Below are 23,264 nucleotides of genomic sequence, written 5' to 3'. Positions count from 1 at the left end.
ATCCCGCGAAACCTTCGCTCTTGAAAAAGGCAGTGCCAGGGTCACCGCATAGATGGCTCCAGAATGCCAGTGTGTACCCTCGCCCTAAGAACTTTTAAGAAGTTTTAACAGATCTGGTCTCTCTCGGTCGTACTCAGTTGCAAGTGTGTGAACGGGCCTTAAGGCTCAAGTTTTTGCCAACTGTGTTCATTTTCTTTAATCTTGGAAAATGCTTCCAAGATAGCAGTTGACTTTGGAAACCTGTGGACGCACACATACTGCGGTTCCATCCTCCAGCCTAGGCTACCCGCTTCCGCTTTCACAGCTTTCGCAGTTTGTTCATGCTGAGGCGAAACAAGGTATAGTGGCATTTGCACATTCAAGATAGCAAAACCCACCACATGTCGGCACCGAGCGGCATGATGATGATACCCAAGAGCTATTTCGTGTATGTTCTCTAAAACCTATATAATACACGATGCTCAACCTGCCAAATGCTACATAGTTTAGAGCCGGGAAGGCGGACATGCAGCAAGGCACGCACCTGCAATTGCATCTACTTTGGCAGGTTGGCCTGTCACACTCCTATTGTCAAGGTCCTCGCCCTTGTACAGGCACCGGGACAAGAGGATCAGCAGCGCGAGTCGAACTTGGCCTTGCCTATGGCCCAGTCAAATTTTTCTCCTGGTAGGGAAGCCCCTCCTCGGAGGTAAAGCTGCAAGTTTAAAGAAAATCATAAATAAACAGGTGCTCAAGCAAGTTTTAGTGCAGGTATAGTGCCTGGACGTATTCTGCACTGGTGCAATTGCCATCCTGTTCCTCCCATGTATTAAGAGTTGTCCCAAGGAAGCAAAATTGATGTTACGAAACCGAAAGTGTCATGCTCTCGAAATTCTGCAGTTGGTCTTCAAACCTCTAGTGAATAAGACAAACAGGCACAAGTGCCGCTGTCTTCATGGCGTCCCAACTTTTTATTGTGAAGCGACTGTGGACTGTCGAGGCACTGAAAATAATGGTGCGGCCAACACGCTGGATGGCTAACCCCGCCTAAAACCCCTTGACGAGTTTGTGCTAGTTTCGTAGGTGGCATCAAAGCGCATGAGCAGGAGGCCCGTGCAGGACTTGGAAGCAAATGGCAGTGTAGCCCTGAAATGAGAGGCACTTGGAAGTGAGTGGCAGCACGGCACACTGTTGTGAAAACGGAAAAGCCCCGGACCAGACCGTCCCTGTTGTTGCGATAGGCCTTGGCGAAGGTCACGTCCTTCCTTCGCCTCCCCTTCTTGTCCACCCGGCGGGGTTTGGCCTTCGCATTTAGGATCGGCGACCGGCCGTCTGAGCCGTTGTTGACAGAACACGTCGCCCGGCGCCGCGTGGACGCCGCCACACCTGGGAGCGGAGCTGAGCCGGACTCTTCTCTCTGGCTGCGGGGGTCAGTCGATCCATGAACCAGCTGCCCTACCGGGAGAGGATTCCGGGGGACGACGACGGCGGTGGGACTTCCGGCCAAGACGCCGCATAATGAGGGGATCATCTCCATCACGGTCAACGTCTCACGAGCTGACAGCGGACCCTTCGTCACCGACTCCTGGCGCGGCTTATCGAGGTCAAGAATGCCCCGGCGCCGGATTAGGAAGCCCGTCCGACGCTGCAGGGTGTGCGTGTATGTGTGTGCGCGCTCGAGAGGATGAGTGGGGGCGGGGCCTGAACATGACGTTCGTTGGCAGTTCGGCCACCATTGGCTGCCAACCGCGGGAACATCAACAGCAACTGTATAAAAAGAGCAAACGAGAGGCCGCAAGGTGTGCTCTCGGACGTTGTAAATTCTTTGTACATATCTATTAAACAAAGTTTCGTTGCGAGAGACCCTCCCGTCTCGTCATGTTCCTGGACGGGAGTCTGCCCGCTGCTCCTTTCCTGGCCTGGCCCTGCGTGACGCTACCCGGAGAACTCCCGCGGTCCCAACAACACACTCGTGGCACGTGTCTCTCGCTTTCAGACAATTAAGGCTGGACCGCAAGTGAGCGATTTAGTGAGCAACGAGACGAGCATCGGGCAACAGCAACCGAGATTTCTCACTGTCGCGTGTAACGCTGCTCGGTTCTTAAATTACTAGAAAACGTCGCTCATCGCATTGGTCGCTTGCTCCTGTCGCTTTCGTGCAGTGTGCCTCGTTGTGCGGCTGAGCGATAGCAAAAATGGTCGCCATCGCTTGTCTCGTTGCTCCCTTTATGGTTGTCAGCGCTTGCAAAATTCTGAAGTCTGAAATTTATGTAGGGCTTTGTCCATGCCGGCTCTCAGACTGCTGGCAGTACTTTGGGTTTCTGTGAAATACGACCACATGGTTTCTCAATTTGCCTATGTACTAAGGAGAAAAGCTGGTAAGGAAGTAGTTGAAAAATCAGTTCATGATCTCTTCAAGAAAGTTGTTCGAAACACCTCGTTTTCTGTTTTTTTTTGGCTGTCTACAGTGCCGTCCGACGGCACTCCACCCGCGCCTACAAGTGCCGTCCGAACGAAAGTCGAACAGCACATGTATCCCTGGGGAGCTCGTTAACCAACCCCCCGCATACATTCATGCCGCCTCGTGGCAACAGTATGGGCCTGCTAATTACAAAACTATTAACCTTCTTGGCCCCGTTGCACATGACGCCTCGCAGCGTCGAGCCCCTCTGTCCCAACCAAGCCCCGCTGTCCCCCATGTACCTCCGGAAAGGGACGCCCATACCATTTTGTTAAAGGGGCCCTGCGATCATATTTAAGCGCCTACCTTCTTTGCGGTTTTCACGTCTCTTAGGGTTCGGGCAAGCCAGCGGGCCCGGAGAGAGTAACTAAATATCAGTGAATCATATTTTAACCGGAAGACGGGGAAACCTTCTCCACCTACGAGGGCGACCCGCGTTGCCAAAAGCGCGCAATAGGTGACGTCTTTGGTCCTGGGCTTACCACTGGTCAGAGCCGCTAAAAGCTTTTTTTTTTAGTCGAAATACAAAATATAAGTGTCGCGAACCGTTTCAAATATGTATGGCAGTAGTTTTTGTTCGGTAATTTAGATTAGAAAAGAAACAAATGCAGTTTATAAAGTACGGAAACAAGAAAAGACTCGTCGACAAACCCGCCACCAAGCGGCGGAAAAAACGGCACATACTAAATAAGGCTAGTGGGATGAGGCTAGACGAACTGCGAGCGCAGAAAGGTCCCGGATGTACGCGGCGGCGCTGCGGTCGTACACCGGCTCGAGGATCCGACCGGTTCCGAGCGTTCCGAAGGCTTTCGGCGCGGGCTTGGCTGGCGATTTGGCCATTTGGCGGTATGGCAGCGGGAAGTGGCTCCCTTTCTGAACTGATATTTACACCGCGTTTGCTGTAGTTTGTGGCTAATAAAGTGTTATGCCAAATTAGTCCTTAATCGCGCAGCAAATGCAAGGCAAGCCGCCCTGACCGCCCGCCTCATAGGGCCTATCCAACACGTGCTTTAGTGGCGCCCTCTCGATCCGTCGACACGGAGTGCGGCAGCCATGAGCGCTCGATGCGCTCACTACTCCTCTAGTTCACGGCCACTCAAGCCAGGACCTACGAGGTCATGAAGGAGGTTATTTTTTGTTTGTTTTTGTAGTTCTGAATTGCCTATAACTTTTAAAATAAAACGAAATTTAAAAAAAAAAAAAAAATTCCTTAAACTTCTTCGTTTAGTGCGCTCAAGTTCGGTGCAAGTTAAAAACCAGTCAAAACGTTGTTGTAGGGCCCCTTTAACATCCAACCTACAGAATCGTCTTTTACCAGGGAAAAAACCGGTTCCCAGTTTTCTTCTCATTTCCACTCGCCCACTTTCCCCCTCCTCTCCACACAGGAGCGGATCTCTGAACTGCTCCCGGTAGAGAGGAGGAGGGTCTCCCTCTTTCTCAAATGGAATGGAGGAATTGAGGGAGAGTTTCCTTCTTTCTGCTTGTCGGTCGGCCTTTAAGCAAAGTTTCGTCGACAACATCCTTTTTTTCCCCCGTGGTAATGGTAAAAAAATAAATGACGTAAATGCCGCCAAATGCCTCGACGAAACAAAATGTTCGAGAAAAAATGTAAAAAACTAAGCCCACATTTTGGATCGAACCCAGGTCCGCTGCCTATTAGGCGAGCTACGCTACAATTTCCAATAAGCTATGCTACAACTTCGAAAAACTCGTTTTGACAATTCGCTTTAATAAGACATTTGGACGTCACTTGGAGAGGCGAGTGGAGTGCCATTGCACGGCACGTGGACGTTCTGCAAGAGTGCCGTTGGACGGTACCCTACACTACATTATATATATATATATATATATATAACTACTCAATGCGCGTTTTTTTCCACAACCTTCACAATAAACTACAGCCAGAGGGCTAGCAAATAAGTGCAACATATACATCATTTTGTATAAAAAGTTCGTGCCCCAGTCAAAAAAGAACTCTTCGCAAGCAACATCATCAAATGCAGAGAATCGAACCTGAATTCTAACACCAGCAGTGAAAGCAAACGGGTGCAAATACGAGCGCCAGCACGTAATGGGTACCTTTAGCAGTCAAGGGTTCTGCGAAACACACAGCCTAGTTAGGTGGTACCAAGGCGCCACCGGATTTGTAGAACTCATCTTGTCCACCGGTCCACGAGATAAAGCTCCCGATACACTTACGAAGTCCCGTCCCCCCCTCCGGCTTCGGTGGGACCTTCGCCTCTGTGTGCGTTCCCGCAATCTGACTGCTCGCTCAGTGACAGGTCGGTTGCGGGACTTCCTTGGGAAAAGCTCGAGCGTCATCCCATGCGCAAAGCACGTGTGCGACAAGGAGTCCCACACCTTCGCCTTCACGCTTCCTGCACACACACACAAGGACACTTCAGAAACGCTCCGAAAAGAAAGGACTGAAAAAGTCAATCGAATAGGCGAGTACTCACCAAGTAGACTCAAACCCACAGCTGGTTCCACGGGCCCGCCGGCACCTGGGACACTTTTTGTTTTTCGAAGAACGTTCTTCGATGTTTTTTTTTTGAAAGCCTAAAGGCCTGAAACCGCCCGAAAGTTTGCAGCTTGCTTTGTTTTTTTTTTATTTTGGTTGCGGTGGAGACGGCGATGTGGCGACGATCGCTGGTTACGACGAAACTCATTTGACGCAACGTGAATGTTTCTGTTTCAGTCGACATACATTAGAACTTTTAAACGTAAAAAAAATTGTTTTAACATTTAACTAATTCTTTGTAATGAAGTATGTTGGTTGTGTACTAAACTGAACCTTGGCCTGTCTCAGCTTCGTTGCGTACTAAACTGTAGTTTGGCCTGCCTAGGCTTGGTTTAATTTCAACATGGCGACGACAATCGTTCTCTGCGCGTGCCAGTGCGTGCTGTGTCGTGCTCAACCTATTTTTTGTGCATTGGTCGTCCTGTTATCCACCTCCTGCAATCCACATCAGCCGCAAGCGTGCTGCCGGAGTATTGTGTGCCCGCCGGAAAGAATATACAGTCTTCTCAGAAGCAAGGTTGCTACTAGGGCTGCTCGGATCGTGGCTCGGACGTCGTCGGCTCCCACGAACCGCGCCCGCGAGCCTCACGTCGTTTGCTTGGTTCCTTTACTTTTCCGGCGATGAATCCCCCCGCCTTGGCCTTGGCCTCATCCCTACAGGACCTAGCTGGTGAAAAACACTCTACGACAACGCGGCGTCTTTAGAATGCGATTACTACGATCAGTGGCTCTTAAAACCTCAGCGGCCCCCCTACAATTGTGAGCTCTGTGTGTGTGTGTAGACATTGTAAGGAGAGCTCTTCGGTGTGAACGCTTTAACCTTCACACTGTGCAAACTCTTCGAATGGTTATTCAACAGGCGGCGCTGCGAGACGCGAGCCTCGGCGTTGCTTCAACTCGCAGTGTGGTGGTGTGGTTCTCAATATGGGCACTAATACTCCTTTGCATACATAGCCTGCAAAGCTGTCAAAGGTACTGAAGTGGTGCGCAGGAAAATACAGAACAAAAAATGTGTTCCTGTGCGCATTTTGTGGACGAGTGGTAGCGCTGCTCTGGTGATACCGACGTCTCGGCGGCAGTGGTTAGAACCCACTAGACGCGCAGTTTTTTTTTTCTTTTTCCTTTTTTAGACATACTTTTTGTGCAAGATTGTGCGCATTGCCGAACTGCATATTTCAATTCCTCCTTTCTTCTTGTTTTTTTATTTATAAGTTGCCGAAAGGCCCCATTTCTACCATCTGCTCGGCCGCTTTGCAAGTGTTGCCTCCAGCACCGAGTTATATTTTTCTTTCGTGCAGCGTGGAATGAGGGATCTCACTGATAGCAGTCTTGCCCCAAAGTTTATAAAGCGCGATCCGAACCAACGCTTCTTTTTGCGCCTGTAGGTCGTGCGGCTGCGGATGTGACGCCTTTTCGTGACGTCGCGCCGCTTCTTCGCTCCTTCCGGGCGCGCACGAAGAAGTTGGATGATTTCAACTTCTCTCTGGACGCGCACAAAAAAGCGCCGTGACGTAGCAGGCCGCGCCTGTGTCCCGGCCAATCGGTGGAGGGCAAGCTAGTTCCGGCTCCGCGTTTCTTCGCCGTCTGGCCGGCCAGTCCGTCGCAGTTGCGCTTTGCTTGCTTGCGAGTATGGCTGCAGCTATTAATTTTCCCCCCGTTTCCGACGCGAGGAAGGTGACCGAAAAGAAGGCTGCTGCGGACGCACAGAGACAAGAAGAAGCTGCGCAAAGGGCCGCAGAAGCTGCTGTCTTTGATGACCAAAGCAAGTTCTTTCAGCTGATCGAGCTCGTGCAGAGCTACCCTTGGTTGTACGCGAAACTTCGGCGCGACCACAAGGACAACCCGAAACGGGAGAACGCCTGGAAGGAGATCGCCCGTCAGCTGGGCATCTTGCACTGTAAGTACGGTTTTGCATCCCCTGACATCGTCTTTTCGCGTTTTGTGTTTCGGGCATGTTTTTCTTGATATGTGAATCTTGTGGTCGCAGCGTTTGACCACGTGAACAAAATGTATGTCAATCGCTTATACATAGAGTGCAGCCAGGTGTTGGATTGCCTTTGTAACAACGTTGCGAAAAATTCATTCCAAAATCGACAGACGAAGACGGTAATATTTGTAAAGACCCAGTTTTATTTTTTTTTTCTTCACGTTTTTGCGTTGTTTTGACGGTTGTTTCAAGCACAGGGAGAAGGAGGGGAGATAATCACTGCGGCGCCTTTATTCCTCTTTGTGTTCAGCCAACGAGAAAGTTTTGTCTGGGTTGTATGGAAAAGGCTGAACTCCATTTGTGTCCGCAGACAATCAATCATATTTAATTATAACTTTCGGATCAGCCAAGCATTTTTTTAAATATTTCACGAAACGAAATGACAAATTACAGTACCATACCGGCCGAAATTATTTATTTTTTAATGATTTTTCTTTTATAGATTTGTTCCAAATGGCCTACAAAATATACATAGCATTCTACACATAGCAGATATTAGTGAGATCGGTATTAAATGTCTGTTCTTGATTCACTGCTAAGCTGAGGGCCAGTGAAAGTATGTGCTTTATCTCTAGATCAGTCAGTCACCTGCCCCACAGTGCCTGATCCATTCTATGGCCGTGACTACCCGGAGAGTGTGACCACGTTGTATGCATGCGACCTAGTTTTGTTTGTTCCTACGAGCATGTGGCTCTACAGCCCTGTTAGCCTAGCAGTGAACATACTATAGTCACTTTGGAGATGCAATTAGTGCGTGCTGTTTGTTGTCCACCAAGCATTACAATTGCCTATGGCATTTTTGTCGTCTTCTTTTACATTTCTCGATGAGTATATCATGTCTTTCAGGTGTCTCTCACACTACAATCCACATATTTCCATCCAGACGACATCTGCAGGACAAAGTGGAAGTACCTGAGGGACAAGTACGCCAAGGAGGCGGCCAAGGTGGCAGGAACAGTGCGTAGCGACTGTGGAACCCTGGACGTCTACAAGCCAAAGTGGATCTACTTTGGCAGCTTGCGCTTCCTCTCTGGCACCTCCACTGTTTCGCGAAGGTACACATTTTAATATTTCTCACTGGTTATAGTATCTGGGATCGTCATGCAGTTTACTTCGTACGCAACTACACGGTCCTTTTTGTAAATTATGCAGGTCTGAGGCTGCAGGAACATCAGAAAGCCAGACCAGCACTCAAACTGGAGGTAAGATAGCAGCATGCAATGTATTGCGATGTCTCATTGTCATTATGTTAGTGGGCTTATAGTAACGTTTTCAGGTGTCTTTCACAAGTGTTGTCACGTGCAGTGAAACTTGAACTCTTCTATGTAATTCTAGGACTGACTCCATCTTGCAGCCAGGCACCTGGATGCACCAAGGGTACAACCAAGCCGACTGAAGACCAAGATCCTGCGGTGATTATTTGCCTGTCTTTACTCTCTTCTTGGTCTTTCAGACTAACTGCATTTGTTTCTTTTCTGATCTAAAATACTTAACAAAAACTAGTTTAATGCATAAGTGAAACGGTTCGCGACAATTATATTTTGTATCTCGACTAAAGAAAAAGCTTTTAGCGGGTCTGACCAGTAGGAGGCCCAGGACCAAAGACGTCACATTTTGCGCGTTTTCGGTACCGCGGGTCGCCCTCGTCGGTAGAGGAGGTTTCCGCGTCTTCCGGTTAAAATATGATGCACTGCTATTTCATTACTCTCTCCGTGCCCGCTGGCTTGCCCGAACCCAGAGGGACGTGGAAATCTCAAAAAAGGTAGACGCTTAAATATGATTGCAGGGCCCCTTTAACTATTCCGATCGCACAGTATACTTCATTTCAGCATAACTTTGAAAATGGTAAGAACTGCAGCCCTTGTGAGGCAATAAGAGCAACAGAGCAAAGGTATGTGACAGTCCTCCGCACGAAGATTGCAACGTTGGACAGTATGTTGTCACATGCCTCGCTTTGGCAGTCATTGGTTGGCCGGGTCATTGATTTAACTGTTTAGCATAGTTATGTTCAAACGGACTCTAGTGAGTCTAATCACTCAATTTTCTTGTTGCACAGCGACCGGTAACAAAAACTCTTCAGACTTGAAGTATTGCGTGATTTCAGGGAGGAGGGACCCAAACGACATCTGTATCTTTCAGAAATAAGATCAGACAGACTTCTGGCAAGTTCAAGATATTTATCCAGTGGAGCTTCCTCAACTTTAAGTGGAATATCAGTTGGAGGACTTGTTCACATTGTTTTTTGATAATGAGTAAGAGGACCTGTTAAGCTAATTCTTACATTGGCTTCCTATGTTGCGATTTTCAAATCTAAGGAGTACACTAATGCTAGCTGTGTAAACGGATGTTTTCGGAAGTGGCCTCTTCACTGACGATGTCGGCGGCAAGAAAGAGCTCGTTTAATCCAGACTGGACGAACCCGAATATTTTGGAATATGCAAGTTGGATTAAGCCCGTGCAAAATGATCCTCACAGTGTTCAATGCCTTGTGTTGTAATGGTCTTCTATATTTAACCGCCTCTACAGTGGTCAGGGAATGTCAGCTGAAATTATCAGGGAAAACCTGAAAAAGTCGGGGAATTTCAAAATAATAATTTGCTAGTACATTCAACTTGCATGTTTGCATCTTGGCAAGCAATATTGAAAACCAAAATGTGTATTGAGAGGGGCTCAAGTGTTCTGTTGGCTAGATTTCAGAAATCAGTGCGGTGCTAAAGCATTTAGGCCTAAATAACCTTTTCTTCATTATTGCAGATAATTTTAAGCATGTGTTAGCATTCCGCCACAGACACACACACAAACTTGTTCCCTGTCTGGCCCAACCCCACATTCACTTCGCGTCTCCTTGGTCAGCTGCCTGAAAGGGTTGCTGAGCCCTGATCTAGACTGTTTGGCTTATATTGACAGTGGCAAATGCATTTCCAGGAGCCACCATCACCCTTCCAGGTCTCTGCTGCTTTCTTGGCTGCACAGCGTGGAGCTTCGAGTGCACGTCCACGAAGCCCAACCCCTGCGGATGTAGAGGAAGTGGCCGAGCCCCCTGCTGCACCCCGACTTGTGCCTCGGCCTGCTGGTGTTCGGCCAGTAAAGCGGAAGAGGTCCATGGACGGTGGAACCACACCAGTGGAGCAGGTCCTCAGAGCAGCAGCGGCTAACCTGAGGTTTTCAGACTGCCCTCCAGAGCACACGGACGAGATAGCGCAGTCCCTGGCACACATTCGTTTTTACATGCAACAAATGGGTGTTGACAGGCGCCTGCATTTCGTCCGTCAGATCACGGACCTAGCGCATGATGAAGTAGTACAGGAACGGAAGCAGGAGGAGGACAGGGAAAGGGAGGACAGAGAGAGGCAAGATGTGGAGAAACTGTTTGAGGCCGAGATGGAGAGGCGGGAAAGGGAGGACCAGGAAAGGGAGATGGAGGACAGGCGGAGGGAGGAGTGGGAATCAACTCATGAAGACCTTATGTTAGAGCCGGGGACTTATGACATCATTAATGAGTGAGCGTAGCGGGTGCAGGTACATTCCAAAGTGCACCGTAAGTCAGAGTGCTGCCGATGCTAAGGTGCCACGCTGCAGTCATGTCACGTGGATGTGTGCTATGAATGGCAGGTCACGTGATATGGTCTCGGCGCCGGATTGGCTGCGCCTGCTCGTGGCGTCGGCTGCGCTCCGAATTGTGTTTGCACGGAGTATACACATTTGCAAGTCCAGCTTTAGGGAGCTGCCATCTTGCTCGGCTGGGGTGCGCTTGGACGCGTCATAATCTCATTACGAAGCCTTGCTAAGGCATCATAATTAGGTTATGGCCGTGCCTAAGCCCACCCCCTCTGAGCAAGATAGCGACGCCCTGAGACCAGACTTGCCAACGTGTATGGGACATAAAGATAACAGGTGTCGTGTGCTCTCTTGGAGGGTGGGGCATGGTCTTCCTCAAACTCTCTGCATTCTTTCCATTAGTGTCTTCATTTGTAACTGCTATCAAACTCCCGCTCATTAAACTGCCTCATCCGTGTGCCTTGCCATCATGGCTACCTTTTTACTAATTGCTGTTTTCTTTAATTTTTTACCTGCTTTCACTGCATAACAACAGCTGACCGGGGCACTGTGTTTCTTGGTTTGGCTCGTTGCTGTAAAGCGTTAGGGGCCTTCCCTGATCACAGCTGTTCTGAGCCAGATGGCTTGCTTGCTTTTCTAAACGCTTGTCTTAGTTGTGGGATGTGATGGTGCTTGCAAGTAAGTTAGGTTTGATGTTCATTCTGCCCGTGTCTAAACACATTGTCAGCTTCCTTTTTTTCGAGTGTCGTGTCGACAGTTTCTTTCTTTGCCTTCATTTTCAATGTGGCCGAGGCACTGTGCTTCTTGGTTTGGCTCGTTGCTGGAAAGTGTTAGGGGTCTTCCTTGATCACAGCTGTCTTGAGCCACATTGCATGCTTGCTTTTCTAACTGCATGTCTTGGTTGTGGGTCTGAGGGTGCTTGCAAGTGAGTTAGGTATGATATTCATTCTGCCCGTGTCTAAACACATTGTCAGCTTCCTTTCTTTTGAGTGTCGTGTCGACAGTTTCTTTCTTTGTCTTCATTTTCAATGTGGCCGAAGCACTGTGCTTCTTGGTTTGGCTCGTTGCTGGAAAGCGTTAGGGGTCTTCCTTGATCACAGCTGTCTTGAGCCACATTGCATGCTTGCTTTTCTAACTGCATGTCTTGGTTGTGGGTCTGAGGGTGCTTGCAAGTGAGTTAGGTATGATGTTCATTCTGCCTGTGTCTAAACACATTGTCAGCTTCCTTTTTTTCGAGTGTCGTGTCGACAGTTTCTTTCTTTGTCTTCATTTTCAATGTGGCCGAGGCACTGTGCTTCTTGGTTTGGCTCGTTGCTGGAAAGCGTTAGGGGTCTTCCTTGATCACAGCTGTCTTGAGCCACATTGCATGCTTGCTTTTCTAACTGCATGTCTTGGTTGTGGTTCTGAGGGTGCTTGCAGGTGAGTTAGGTATGATGGTAGTTCTACACCTTTGTAAAGACATTGTGAGTGTCGTGTCGACAGTTTCAGATATTTTTTTTTCCTTTTTAATGCATGCGCTCATGTTGCCTTCAACTGTAACCGTTTCTTGGTAGCAGCATGGGTTTAGTCAGCTTGGGTTACACTTGCCGGGTTTCATCAAGGACTTTGCACTCTGTCGACTGCTTAGTTTCGTATTGTGTGTCTAATGTTGGCTTTTCTTTGTTGTTTTTTTTGTGTGTATTTTGCAGGTACGGGCCTGGGGCTCTCGGCAGAACCTGACTGCTAGAGAGCGCGTCTCCCGGTTGGTGGATAGGAGTTGTTTATCAAAATGGAGATTCATCTTTATCGAGCTTCATTGGCATACTTGGTGGCCGAAAATTTATTGCCGACTAAAAGTTAGCAGTGCGAGAAATGTTTGCCGCAAAACAAATGCACCGGAAGTCCATTTTGATAGACTTGGTGCTTGCACCCGCGAACCAACAGGCCTGCAGGTTCCACTACAGGTCTTGCCGTGAGGTCGTCATGATCCCCGTGCGCGGAACAAATCTTCGTGGGCCCCCCCAAGACCAGCACGGAATAAAGCCATTTTCACTGTTACTTTCTGGTTTGCTTACTTTGTCTGCTTTTGGGTGCATATAGTGATGGAAGTGGCAGCATTTCTTTGAGGCTATACCTCATCTCCCCCTAACATGAAATAAGCGTAAAGGTTCCAAGCACGAGCGGATAGCTTTGACAGGATGGCCTTGCTGCTCGAGCGCTTGTGCAGCTGAACCGCCGTCCAACTCCAGGACCTCGCGTTTGCGTTGGTCCATGTTCAGATGAGACAAAGTATAGAAAGACTGCAGCCTGCTCACAAACCTGTGCTGGTGTAGCTTACGTTCTGCTCCGTTCAATATGGAATTGAACTCCAAAAGTATAGAGGTTCCACAATTAATTTGGACATTTCTTCTCGTGAAAGTGATGCCAGGCATATCCACAGCAGTTTCGAGAGTTCCAACTATGTACGGAAATGTGCAGTTTTGGGACCGTGGAAATAACCATGCATGCCTTCAATGGCGTGCATTAAATCTTGCCAAGTGTCTTGAATGTGATGCCCCAAAGGAACGAGGTGTAGAAGGGAATTAAAGTGGTTCATATCTAGTTTCGTGAAGTGATGAAGATGCCCAGCGTAGGGCCAGGTTTTAGGCAAATTATAATACGTGTTTGTTATTACGGCTTTATGGGTCGGAGCCTACGATACTGGTTCGAGACAAACATGATATCAGGAGACTTGGTTTTTGCTTGGACTGTAACTCTGTTCGTTATGCACTTGCAAAAGTCTGACTGTCTCCCTGTGGTCAAGCTGGAGTGTGTGTGGGTTGGTCGAGTGGGAATAAGTACGTTGGCAATTTGCATTCCAGCTTAAACCAAATGCGAGAAATTCTTCTCGCCTCCCTTTTATACCTTGCTTAGCTCAATTACATGGCCCAGTGTCCGAAATGGACGTTTTTCTCTCAATGGCGTAAATAAAGCTTCACTGCACCTGCTCCAAGTTCACAGAAAAATTAGTGTCTTTACTCTTAAACTTTGATCGAGGCAAGTGTTTTTTGTTGTTTTTTTACGCCAAAAAACATCTAAATGTCTGTGTTTTTTTTTTTGACGCCTTTAATTTATTGGGTTTAAGTTTTTTTTTTTTTAAGAAAACATTCGCACGCTTAGTCAAAACCGTTCCATGTTACTTTTAATGTCGCTGTTATTGGGTTAAGGTCAGGCATGAATTGACAACGTTGAATCCAAAGCCTCCAAAGGCCCCAAAGCCCCAAAGCATGCCTGAAATGCCTGAAGTGAAGGAGGAATGCATTTTTTGAGGCTAGGTGGCGCAAGCTACCATTCGTTGCAAAGGGCGTAGCCAATTTTATTTATCCACCCATCCTTCCGGATCCAGGGGCGATCCGTCTATTTGCCGAAATCAGATCCAATCCATTCCTTCTTTTTCGTCGTCGGTTGCACCGGTTGCACTCGTTTCACTAGTGACACTAGGTTCTAACGGTTGTGCGTTCATTCGTCTTTGTCCTTGTTTTCTTCTAACATGGACGGAGTCTTGCTGGGCGACAGCCAGTTGAAGTGGCTGAGCGTACGCCGCCTGTAGTTCGCATGTAGCGTGCGTACGTGTACGTTTAGTGTCGGGGGGGCCACCGCAGCGTCCTCGCTCCGGCAAGTGCAGCTGTGGCGGCTGAGGCCAGTGAAGTTTGCGGTTGTGTACGTTGGGGGCAACGACCTGTCCAACCGCCAGCCACCGGACATGATCGTGAAGGACATCCTGGTACGTTGATTGTTTTTCACCTTATATTCGTGTCTGTGGTCCCACACCACGAAATTCGGACACTACAACTTGTTCACTCATTTATAGGAGCTTGTGGAGCACCTGCGCAGCATTGCGGGCACCATTCTGGTGTTCAAGGTGCTGCCTAGGTGCTGGGTGGACCGGGAGGCCGAGGGTCGTCGACTCCTGCTGAACCGCCTGCTGGCGAAAAACGTGCGGCGGATGGCGGACGTTGTCCTTATCAACCCGGATGTAAGTTGTGCATTTTATCCGAAATGCAGTAGCATTGGGTAGGGGCCATTCGCCTTTCTGTGGTGTCTGCAGTCTAAATACGTATTATTCTTGTTATGAAGTGTAACGTTTTGTGTTACATCAATGGGCCTATTCATAGGGATCGATTTCCATTCAAGGAAGTGGATGCAAGTATGTGCAAGAGTGTGAGCTACATTGACAGGAAGCATTCGAAACGCCAAAAATTCAAAATCATTGGAATGCTGAAATTATCCTATGTCAGGCGTCACCCATGGTTTAACTATCGTATGCGGTGGGTGGGGAAATTATGGTATCCCTGATATAGGAATGCCGAGCTGAAAAGTAAAAATGACGAAGCAGGGAGAACCATTGTGTCCCTATTTATAACATGGCGTCTATGAAGGATAAAAAGAAAATCTGGAACAGTGTCACAGATTACTTCTAATCAGAGCATGGCCAGCACGGCTCCGTGATTTTCCTAACCGGTAGTTGTCCTCCCACCGTCACAGCAGAGAGGAAGCTTCTTGTGGAAAGAGCTTCCTATCTGCTTTGGTGGGCAAGAAAGAAAGGGCTGCAAGCTGCCTCACCTTTATGGCAACGTCACCTACAGAATTTTTGTAAAGCTTTACCAGTTTAGGTGATGCATTATTCATACTGATTGGTACAAGTGGAACAGGAACTGCGCACATCCTACGACGGGAGCAAGAACCGAATACAGTTTGATTGCTGAAAATTTGAAATCTGTACTCATGGTTTTCAGATTTAGTGCAGGTGCAAGATCTGCGGCGAAGTTCAGTACTTCGAAGAGCGCATCGCACGCCGTCTGGGTTCGTCGAGTCACGAGGCAATAAACAAAAAGAACACATGGCCACGAAGAATTACCGTGATTTGTGTATAGCTGTCTGAAGAGTGGCAACACAGTTTTAAATTTTCCATCCGTGAAGCACATCGGGGTGTCATTAGAATTTCTCAAGTTTCTGCCGGTGCAAAAACTATTAACACTAGTCGAGCTGCGCCAGCGCTCGTCGCCCCGCAGAAACCCCCAACCATCTAAAGTTGGAGAACATAATAGCGCTTCACGACAGGGACGAAGGGTAGGAACGAGACAACACAATGCGCTAACTTCAACTGGTTTAATCGTCAGAAAATCAAAGGTATAAATACTCTGCATCATCGCGCCATTCAACCAATCCCAAGCCACGCCACTGATCGCAAGAACTGTATCTCTTTATCTGCCAAATCGATCGACGCCACGCTGACACATCGATCCCCGTAGTTTCTTATCAGGTCCGCCTCTATAATTTTCCTTACCGTCTTATCTCTATGTTTTCTAATGACAGTGCACAAATTAAATTCAGGTTTGCACCCACAGTCATGGCAGTGCATCGACAAATGACCGTCACGCTGTCCGCTCACTTTTAGGTTGTGCTCGCGCAATCTGTCATTTAGACATCTTCCCGTCTGTCCAACGTACTTTTTACCGCACGTCAGCGGGATCTCATAAACGACGCCTTCTGCGCAATCTACAAATGGGCTGCGATGCTTCTTCACGCAGCCAACCGGTGGTTTGCGGTAAGGGTCCGTCATTTTGCACAACTTGGCAAGTTTTTCGTGTGCAGAAAAAACCACCCGAGCGTTTAGGCGGTTTGCTATCCTTTTGAGATTGTGTGCCGTTTTGTGCATGTAAGGCACAACCGCCACTCTTTGTTTCTTTTGGGCCACATCCTGGTCTGGACTCGCTACTGCTCGTAGCTTCTTTAAAACCTTTTCTGCTACCGACACCAGGAGCGTTCCCGGGAAACCGGCAGCCACCAAGCGTTCTGACTGCTCCTTCAGACCTGAAGGCATCGCATGATGACACGACCTTCTGATGGCGTTCACAAAGCACAAATTTACAATTCCTCTCTTGACAAGTTTTGAATGGAATGAATTAAAAGGCAACAGGGGCTTATTTGCTCTTGGTTGGTATTTCCAACACACATGTTGCTCCGAAAGTGTGAGCCTGGTATCTAAAAACTGTATGACGTTGTCCATAGGTACCTCGTGCGTAAGCTTGAGAGGATCTAGGACGGTACTAAAAACTGTTAAAAGGCTGTTCACCACCGAGGGAAAGTGAGAAACGTCATGGGGAAGAAAAACTAAATAATCGTCGACGAATCTAAAAACCTTACTACCATTAAAGTCATTCAGGCGTTCCGAGAGAACTCTGTCATGATGGGCTAAAAATATATCGCTTAAAACTGGAGCTAAACACGAGCCAATACACACCCCTCGCTTCTGAATATACACTCCGCTGTTCCACTGAACAAAGGTCGAGTTTAGATAAAATGTAAGCAATTCGAGAAAGTCATCTACAGTCATTCCTGCTGCGTTCTGAAAGGCCACCACCCCGTGTTTATCGATGCTTTCCTCTACGCAGGTCAGTAGTTTGTCGCGCGGTAGGGAATAGTATAAATCCTTTATGTCAAGTGAGCAGGCTAGAAAGCCTTTGTCCGCGTTTGTCTTTAAAAAATCTACGACTTCATCCGAGCTTTTGACTAAAAACGGGTCGTCAATACAAATGGCTCCCAGTTTATCTTGCAGAAAGAGTGCTATCGATTTCTGCCATGTGCCTCTCTCCGAAACTATCACTCTTAACGGACAATCAACTTTGTGCGTCGTAGCGCTGAACATCATCTGTAGGCACTCGCTTTTGGTCTTGTCAATACTCTGTGACAACCTGTCTAATTTTAACCTCTGGCACAATTTTTTCCCCTCCGCCTTTAGCTTAGTTAAAGACACCTTTTGACGCTGCTTGAACACTGACGAAATAGCCTCAAGGGCCTTACTCCCGAATTCGGCTTCTGTTAAGACCACAAACCCTCCTTCCTTGTCGGCGGGAATGATAGACAATCGACGCTCTTTCAATAGCGACACCACACGCTTAACCGGAATATGGGGCTTCGCGGGTTTGTTATTGTTCCTAGACAACAGGTCCACTCCCTCCGAGATACAACGTTCAACTTCGCCGTCTGGTGCGCACCTGGCGACTTGGCGGACCAGGCCCAAGAGTTCCGGAGCGTTCATGTTCGGCTCAACCGCAAACTTTGGTCCTAGAGCAAGAACTCGTCGTACATTTTCTGGAAGCTGCACGTCACTCACTGATCTGATGTCACACTTGGCCACTGGACGTCGCTTGGGTAGGGTGGCACGTAGACGATGCAATGATTGCTGCCAGAGGAACTCTGTGGTCCTATCCACGATGCCAAAGAAGTCCCTGATACGTCTGTTGTCCTGCAGGGGCTTGCTGGTGTCTCGAAGAACTGCACACAATAGGCTTCGAAGTTTCCAAAAAGCTGTTTTACTTCTGCCGGCAAGTGTCTGCAGCGGATGCAGAACGATAACGTGCGAGCCTGGCAGGTGGCATTGGTGATGAGCGAAGCGATGACGCAAGGATCCAATGAAGAACATATAAAAGGGCCCGATGTACTAGAAATGAAGTTGAGTAATGCGGATTCTTGGGCGAGTTGGTACTGAAACTTGGAGAACATAATAGCGCTTCACGACAGGGACGAAGGGTAGGAACGAGACAACACAATGCGCTAACTTCAACTGGTTTAATCGTCAGAAAATCAAAGGTATAAATACTCTGCATCATCGCGCCATTCAACCAATCCCAAGCCACGCCACTGATCGCAAGAACTGTATCTCTTTATCTGCCAAATCGATCGACGCCACGCTGACACATCGATCCCCGTAGTTTCTTATCAGGTCCGCCTCTATAATTTCCCTTACCGTCTTATCTCTATGTTTTCTAATGACAGTGCACAAATTAAGTTTCTGCACCCGAAAAACTTGCCAAGTTGTGCAAAATGACGGACCCTTACCGCAAACCACCGGTTGGCTGCGTGAAGAAGCATCGCAGCCCATTTGTAGATTGCGCAGAAGGCGTCGTTTATGAGATCCCGCTGACGTGCGGTAAAAAGTACGTTGGACAGACGGGAAGATGTCTAAATGACAGATTGCGCGAGCACAACCTAAAAGTGAGCGGACAGCGTGACGGTCATTTGTCGATGCACTGCCATGACTGTGGGTGCAAACCTGAATTTAATTTGTGCACTGTCATTAGAAAACATAGAGATAAGACGGTAAGGGAAATTATAGAGGCGGACCTGATAAGAAACTACGGGGATCGATGTGTCAGCGTGGCGTCGATCGATTTGGCAGATAAAGAGATACAGTTCTTGCGATCAGTGGCGTGGCTTGGGATTGGTTGAATGGCGCGATGATGCAGAGTATTTATACCTTTGATTTTCTGACGATTAAACCAGTTGAAGTTAGCGCATTGTGTTGTCTCGTTCCTACCCTTCGTCCCTGTCGTGAAGCGCTATTATGTTCTCCAAGTTTCAGTACCAACTCGCCCAAGAATCCGCATTACTCAACTTCAGTTCTAGTACATCGGGCCCTTTTATATGTTCTTCATTGGATCCTTGCGTCATCGCTTCGCTCATCACCAATGCCACCTGCCAGGCTCGCACGTTATCGTTCTGCATCCGCTGCAGACACTTGCCGGCAGAAGTAAAACAGCTTTTTGGAAACTTCGAGCCGTCAGCAGGACACGGTACAAGAATACTGAAGATCCTACGATCGGAATGGCAGCGACAAGCACGTCTGTACAGAAGCCTATTGTGTGCAGTTCTTCGAGACACCAGCAAGCCCCTGCAGGACAACAGACGTATCAGGGACTTCTTTGGCATCGTGGATAGGACCACAGAGTTCCTCTGGCAGCAATCATTGCATCGTCTACGTTCCACCCTACCCAAGCGACGTCCTGTGGCCAAGTGTGACATCAGATCAGTGAGTGACGTGCAGCTTCCAGAAAATGTACGACGAGTTCTTGCTCTAGGACCAAAGTTTGCGGTTGAGCCGAACATGAACGCTCCGGAACTCTTGGGCCTGGTCCGCCAAGTCGCCAGGTGCGCACCAGACGGCGAAGTTGAACGTTGTATTTCGGAGGGAGTGGACGTGTTGTCTAGGAACAATAACAAACCCGCGAAGCCCCATATTCCGGTTAAGCGTGTGGTGTCGCTATTGAAAGAGCGTCGATTGTCTATCATTCCCGCCGACAAGGAAGGAGGGTTTGTGGTCTTAACAGAAGCCGAATTCGGGAGTAAGGCCCTTGAGGCTATTTCGTCAGTGTTCAAGCAGCGTCAAAAGGTGTCTTTAACTAAGCTAAAGGCGGAGGGGAAAAAATTGTGCCAGAGGTTAAAATTAGACAGGTTGTCACAGAGTATTGACAAGACCAAAAGCGAGTGCCTACAGATGATGTTCAGCGCTACGACGCACAAAGTTGATTGTCCGTTAAGAGTGATAGTTTCGGAGAGAGGCACATGGCAGAAATCGATAGCACTCTTTCTGCAAGATAAACTGGGAGCCATTTGTATTGACGACCCGTTTTTAGTCAAAAGCTCGGATGAAGTCGTAGATTTTTTAAAGACAAACGCGGACAAAGGCTTTCTAGCCTGCTCACTTGACATAAAGGATTTATACTATTCCCTACCGCACGACAAACTACTGACCTGCGTAGACGAAAGCATCGATAAACACGGGGTGGTGGCCTTTCAGAACGCAGCAGGAATGACTGTAGATGACTTTCTCGAATTGCTTACATTTTATCTAAACTCGACCTTTGTTGAGTGGAACAGCGGAGTGTATATTCGGAGTGTATATTCAGAAGCGAGGGGTGTGTATTGGCTCGTGTTTAGCTCCAGTTTTAAGCGATATATTTTTAGCCCATCATGACAGAGTTCTCTCGGAACGCCTGAATGACTTTAATGGTAGTAAGGTTTTTAGATTCGTCGACGATTATTTAGTTTTTCTTCCCCATCACGTTTCTCACTTTCCCTCGGTGGTGAACAGCCTTTTAACAGTTTTTAGTACCGTCCTAGATCCTCTCAAGCTTACGCACGAGGTACCTATGGACAACGTCATACAGTTTTTAGATATCAGGCTCACACTTTCGGAGCAACATGTCTGTTGGAAATACCAACCAAGAGCAAATAAGCCCCTGTTGCCTTTTAATTCATCCCATTCAAAACTTGTCAAGAGAGGAATTGTAAATGTGTGCTTTGTGAACGCCATCAGAAGGTCGTGTCATCATGCGATGCCTTCAGGTCTGAAGGAGCAGTCAGAACGCTTGGTGGCTGCCGGTTTCCCGGGAACGCTCCTGGTGTCGGTAGCAGAAAAGGTTTTAAAGAAGCTACGAGTAGTAGCGAGTCCAGACCAGGATGTGGCCCAAAAGAAACAAAGAGTGGCGGTTGTGCCTTACATGCACAAAACGGCACACAATCTCAAAAGGATAGCAAACCGCCTAAACGCTCGGGGGTTTTTTTCTGCACCCGAAAAACTTGCCAAGTTGTGCAAAATGACGGACCCTTACCGCAAACCACCGGTTGGCTGCGTGAAGAAGCATCGCAGCCCATTTGTACATTGCGCAGAAGGCGTCGTTTATGAGATCCCGCTGACGTGCGGTAAAAAGTACGTTGGACAGACGGGAAGATGTCTAAATGACAGATTGCGCGAGCACAACCTAAAAGTGAGCGGACAGCGTGACGGTCATTTGTCGATGCACTGCCATGACTGTGGGTGCAAACCTGAATTTAATTTGTGCACTGTCATTAGAAAACATAGAGATAAGACGGTAAGGGAAATTATAGAGGCGGACCTGATGAGAAACTACGGGGATCGATGTGTCAGCGTGGCGTCGATCGATTTGGCAGATAAAGAGATACAGTTCTTGCGATCAGTGGCGTGGCTTGGGATTGGTTGAATGGCGCGATGATGCAGAGTATTTATACCTTTGATTTTCTGACGATTAAACCAGTTGAAGTTAGCGCATTGTGTTGTCTCGTTCCTACCCTTCGTCCCTGTCGTGAAGCGCTATTATGTTCTCCAAGTTTCAGTACCAACTCGCCCAAGAATCCGCATTACTCATCTAAAGTTGTTGACTGCCCCTCGATAATGAGGACAGGTATTGTGTACGGCGTGTGTGGGCAGTCCGCTTTCCTGTTCATGTGCATGGACGCATACATACCAAGCTTACGATGTAAAAGAAATGTGGCAGCAGTCACTATTGTTCACTCCTAAATGGTAACCTCTTTCCAGGCTACCGGAGAGGAGTGATGTCTCCTATTGCCCTGCCGAACTAATGGTATAGCAAATGTGCTATACCATTAGGGCAAGTCCTAATGGGATACGTAGTAGAGACAGTTTGTTGGAGATGCCATCTAGTCGCTTCCTTTGTGGCACTAACATGCATGTGGTAAAACAGTGACACCGGAGGATGCATACGGCAGTTCTTTCGGCACCATAGTAGTAAGGTGCCGTAAAGGCAGAGTTAATAAATTACAAACTTTGCAAATTCGAACTTCAGCAAGCTTTGAAAATGTTTATACCCGTCAAGCTCAAACTTTGGGAGGCTCACAGCATCCCCAGATGAGAGTGCTCGTTAGTTCTGCGAGCGGCCAATTGCTGGCCCGTAATTTTTTGAGAACCTGAGCTGTACACGATACAAGTGGGGAATTAGCTGTTGTATGTTTGTTCCGTTTCAGATAGGATTATACATACCTGATAGATAAGGGTTTAACACCTTATCAACTTTGAATATTTATAATTGGATAATTGTTCATGTTTCTTTCGTGCAGCCCTTCTTCCTCAACCGAGAAAAGGCCCCAAGGAGGGAATACTTCGCGGTGGATGGCTACCACGTCCATCGTATCCTGGGAGTCCGGAAGATGAGCGAGCTCATCAAGCTTCAGATCAAGAGGGCACTCGGAGCACAGTGGGTTTGTTCCAGACGCCGCCTGGAGGTGCCACGAATCCATTCGTGCAGCCACTGCAGGGCAAGAGGCCACAAGTTGTGGTCGTGCCTGAATATCATCCACCACCGATAAGCATGGTAAGCTGTGCCAAACTGCATTTAGCTCCAAAAAAAAAAAAAAAACAGGGTCCCTTTTGTTATCCCTAAGGTGACATGAAGGCGAAAGCCCAAGCGCCGTCCAGTAAAGACCCGTCAGATTGTATTTCTTCAATAAACTCTGACTGTGAAAGTTACATATGGCCAAAAAAGAAAACCGCTCGGTGACATTTTTCATCGTAAGACTATTCAGAATACATGCTCTGACTTCCCAAGAAGAGATCTCTCGCTTCCCTTTTAAAATATCGACCGGTTAAAGAACAGGGTAATTATTTCAATGATATTGTAGTGAGTGCGCAGGCGAGCTGGTGGAACTTAACCATTTTGTTATTAGCCTGAGACTGAGGCAGGAAAACAGAAAAGTTTCAAAGTAGAAGAAGGAACAGTCGTGAATAGAGACGTGTCTTCGACTGTTCCTTCTTCTTCTACTTTGAAACTTTTCTGTTTTCCTGCCTCAGTCTCAGGCTAAGAACAAAATGGGTAATTATTTCGCTAGTTTATACTAAGGACAAATCATGGATCTATTCTTAGGGACAGATCAAAAGCTAAATAAGCCAAGACCTGAATTTTGCACAAACTACTAAACTCTGAAGACATGGAACCCTGCCTATAAAGGTAGACATTAGCTTTTGAGTGACATCTCACACCCTCTCTTCTCTTCCTGCAGCAAGCAAGCCATCGACTGCCCACCAGCGACCCCATTCTTCCGGTGCCGGACCTGTCCGATAGGGTGACTGGGGAAGGTTTGCAACAATATTAGCGTAGAGGATGTGATACACAAAGACTGCTGGACAGTAGCAGCCCCGTTGC

At 47.8% G+C, this 23,264-nt stretch overlaps 1 protein-coding gene across 1 annotated transcript; it reads left to right on the top strand.

The window, feature by feature from the left end:
- The first annotated feature begins 14,227 nt into the window (after nucleotides 1-14,227).
- LOC115329070 lies at nucleotides 14,228-22,431 on the top strand. Its single transcript, XM_029990524.2, has 3 exons — nucleotides 14,228-14,248; nucleotides 14,336-14,500; nucleotides 22,183-22,431. Exons 1-3 carry the CDS (start codon nucleotides 14,228-14,230, stop codon nucleotides 22,429-22,431), a joined length of 435 nt encoding a protein of 144 aa, XP_029846384.2.
- The last annotated feature ends 833 nt before the right edge of the window (nucleotides 22,432-23,264 follow it).

Source organism: Ixodes scapularis, unplaced genomic scaffold, assembly GCF_016920785.2.
Source record: "Ixodes scapularis isolate PalLabHiFi unplaced genomic scaffold, ASM1692078v2 ptg000236l_1___fragment_2___debris__unscaffolded, whole genome shotgun sequence".
In the NCBI taxonomy this organism is placed as follows: Eukaryota; Metazoa; Arthropoda; class Arachnida; order Ixodida; family Ixodidae; genus Ixodes; species Ixodes scapularis.
The sequence above is the reverse complement of the archived record's forward strand: the minus strand, read 5'-3'. Positions and strand labels throughout refer to the sequence as shown.

Coding starts and splice junctions, on each gene's coding strand:
- LOC115329070 (XM_029990524.2), top strand. CDS start 14,228: ATGATCGTGAAGGACATCCTG. Junction 14,249..14,335: donor TGATCGTGAAGGACATCCTG/GTACGTTGATTG, acceptor ACTCATTTATAG/GAGCTTGTGGAGCACCTGCG. Junction 14,501..22,182: donor TTGTCCTTATCAACCCGGAT/GTAAGTTGTGCA, acceptor TCTTTCGTGCAG/CCCTTCTTCCTCAACCGAGA.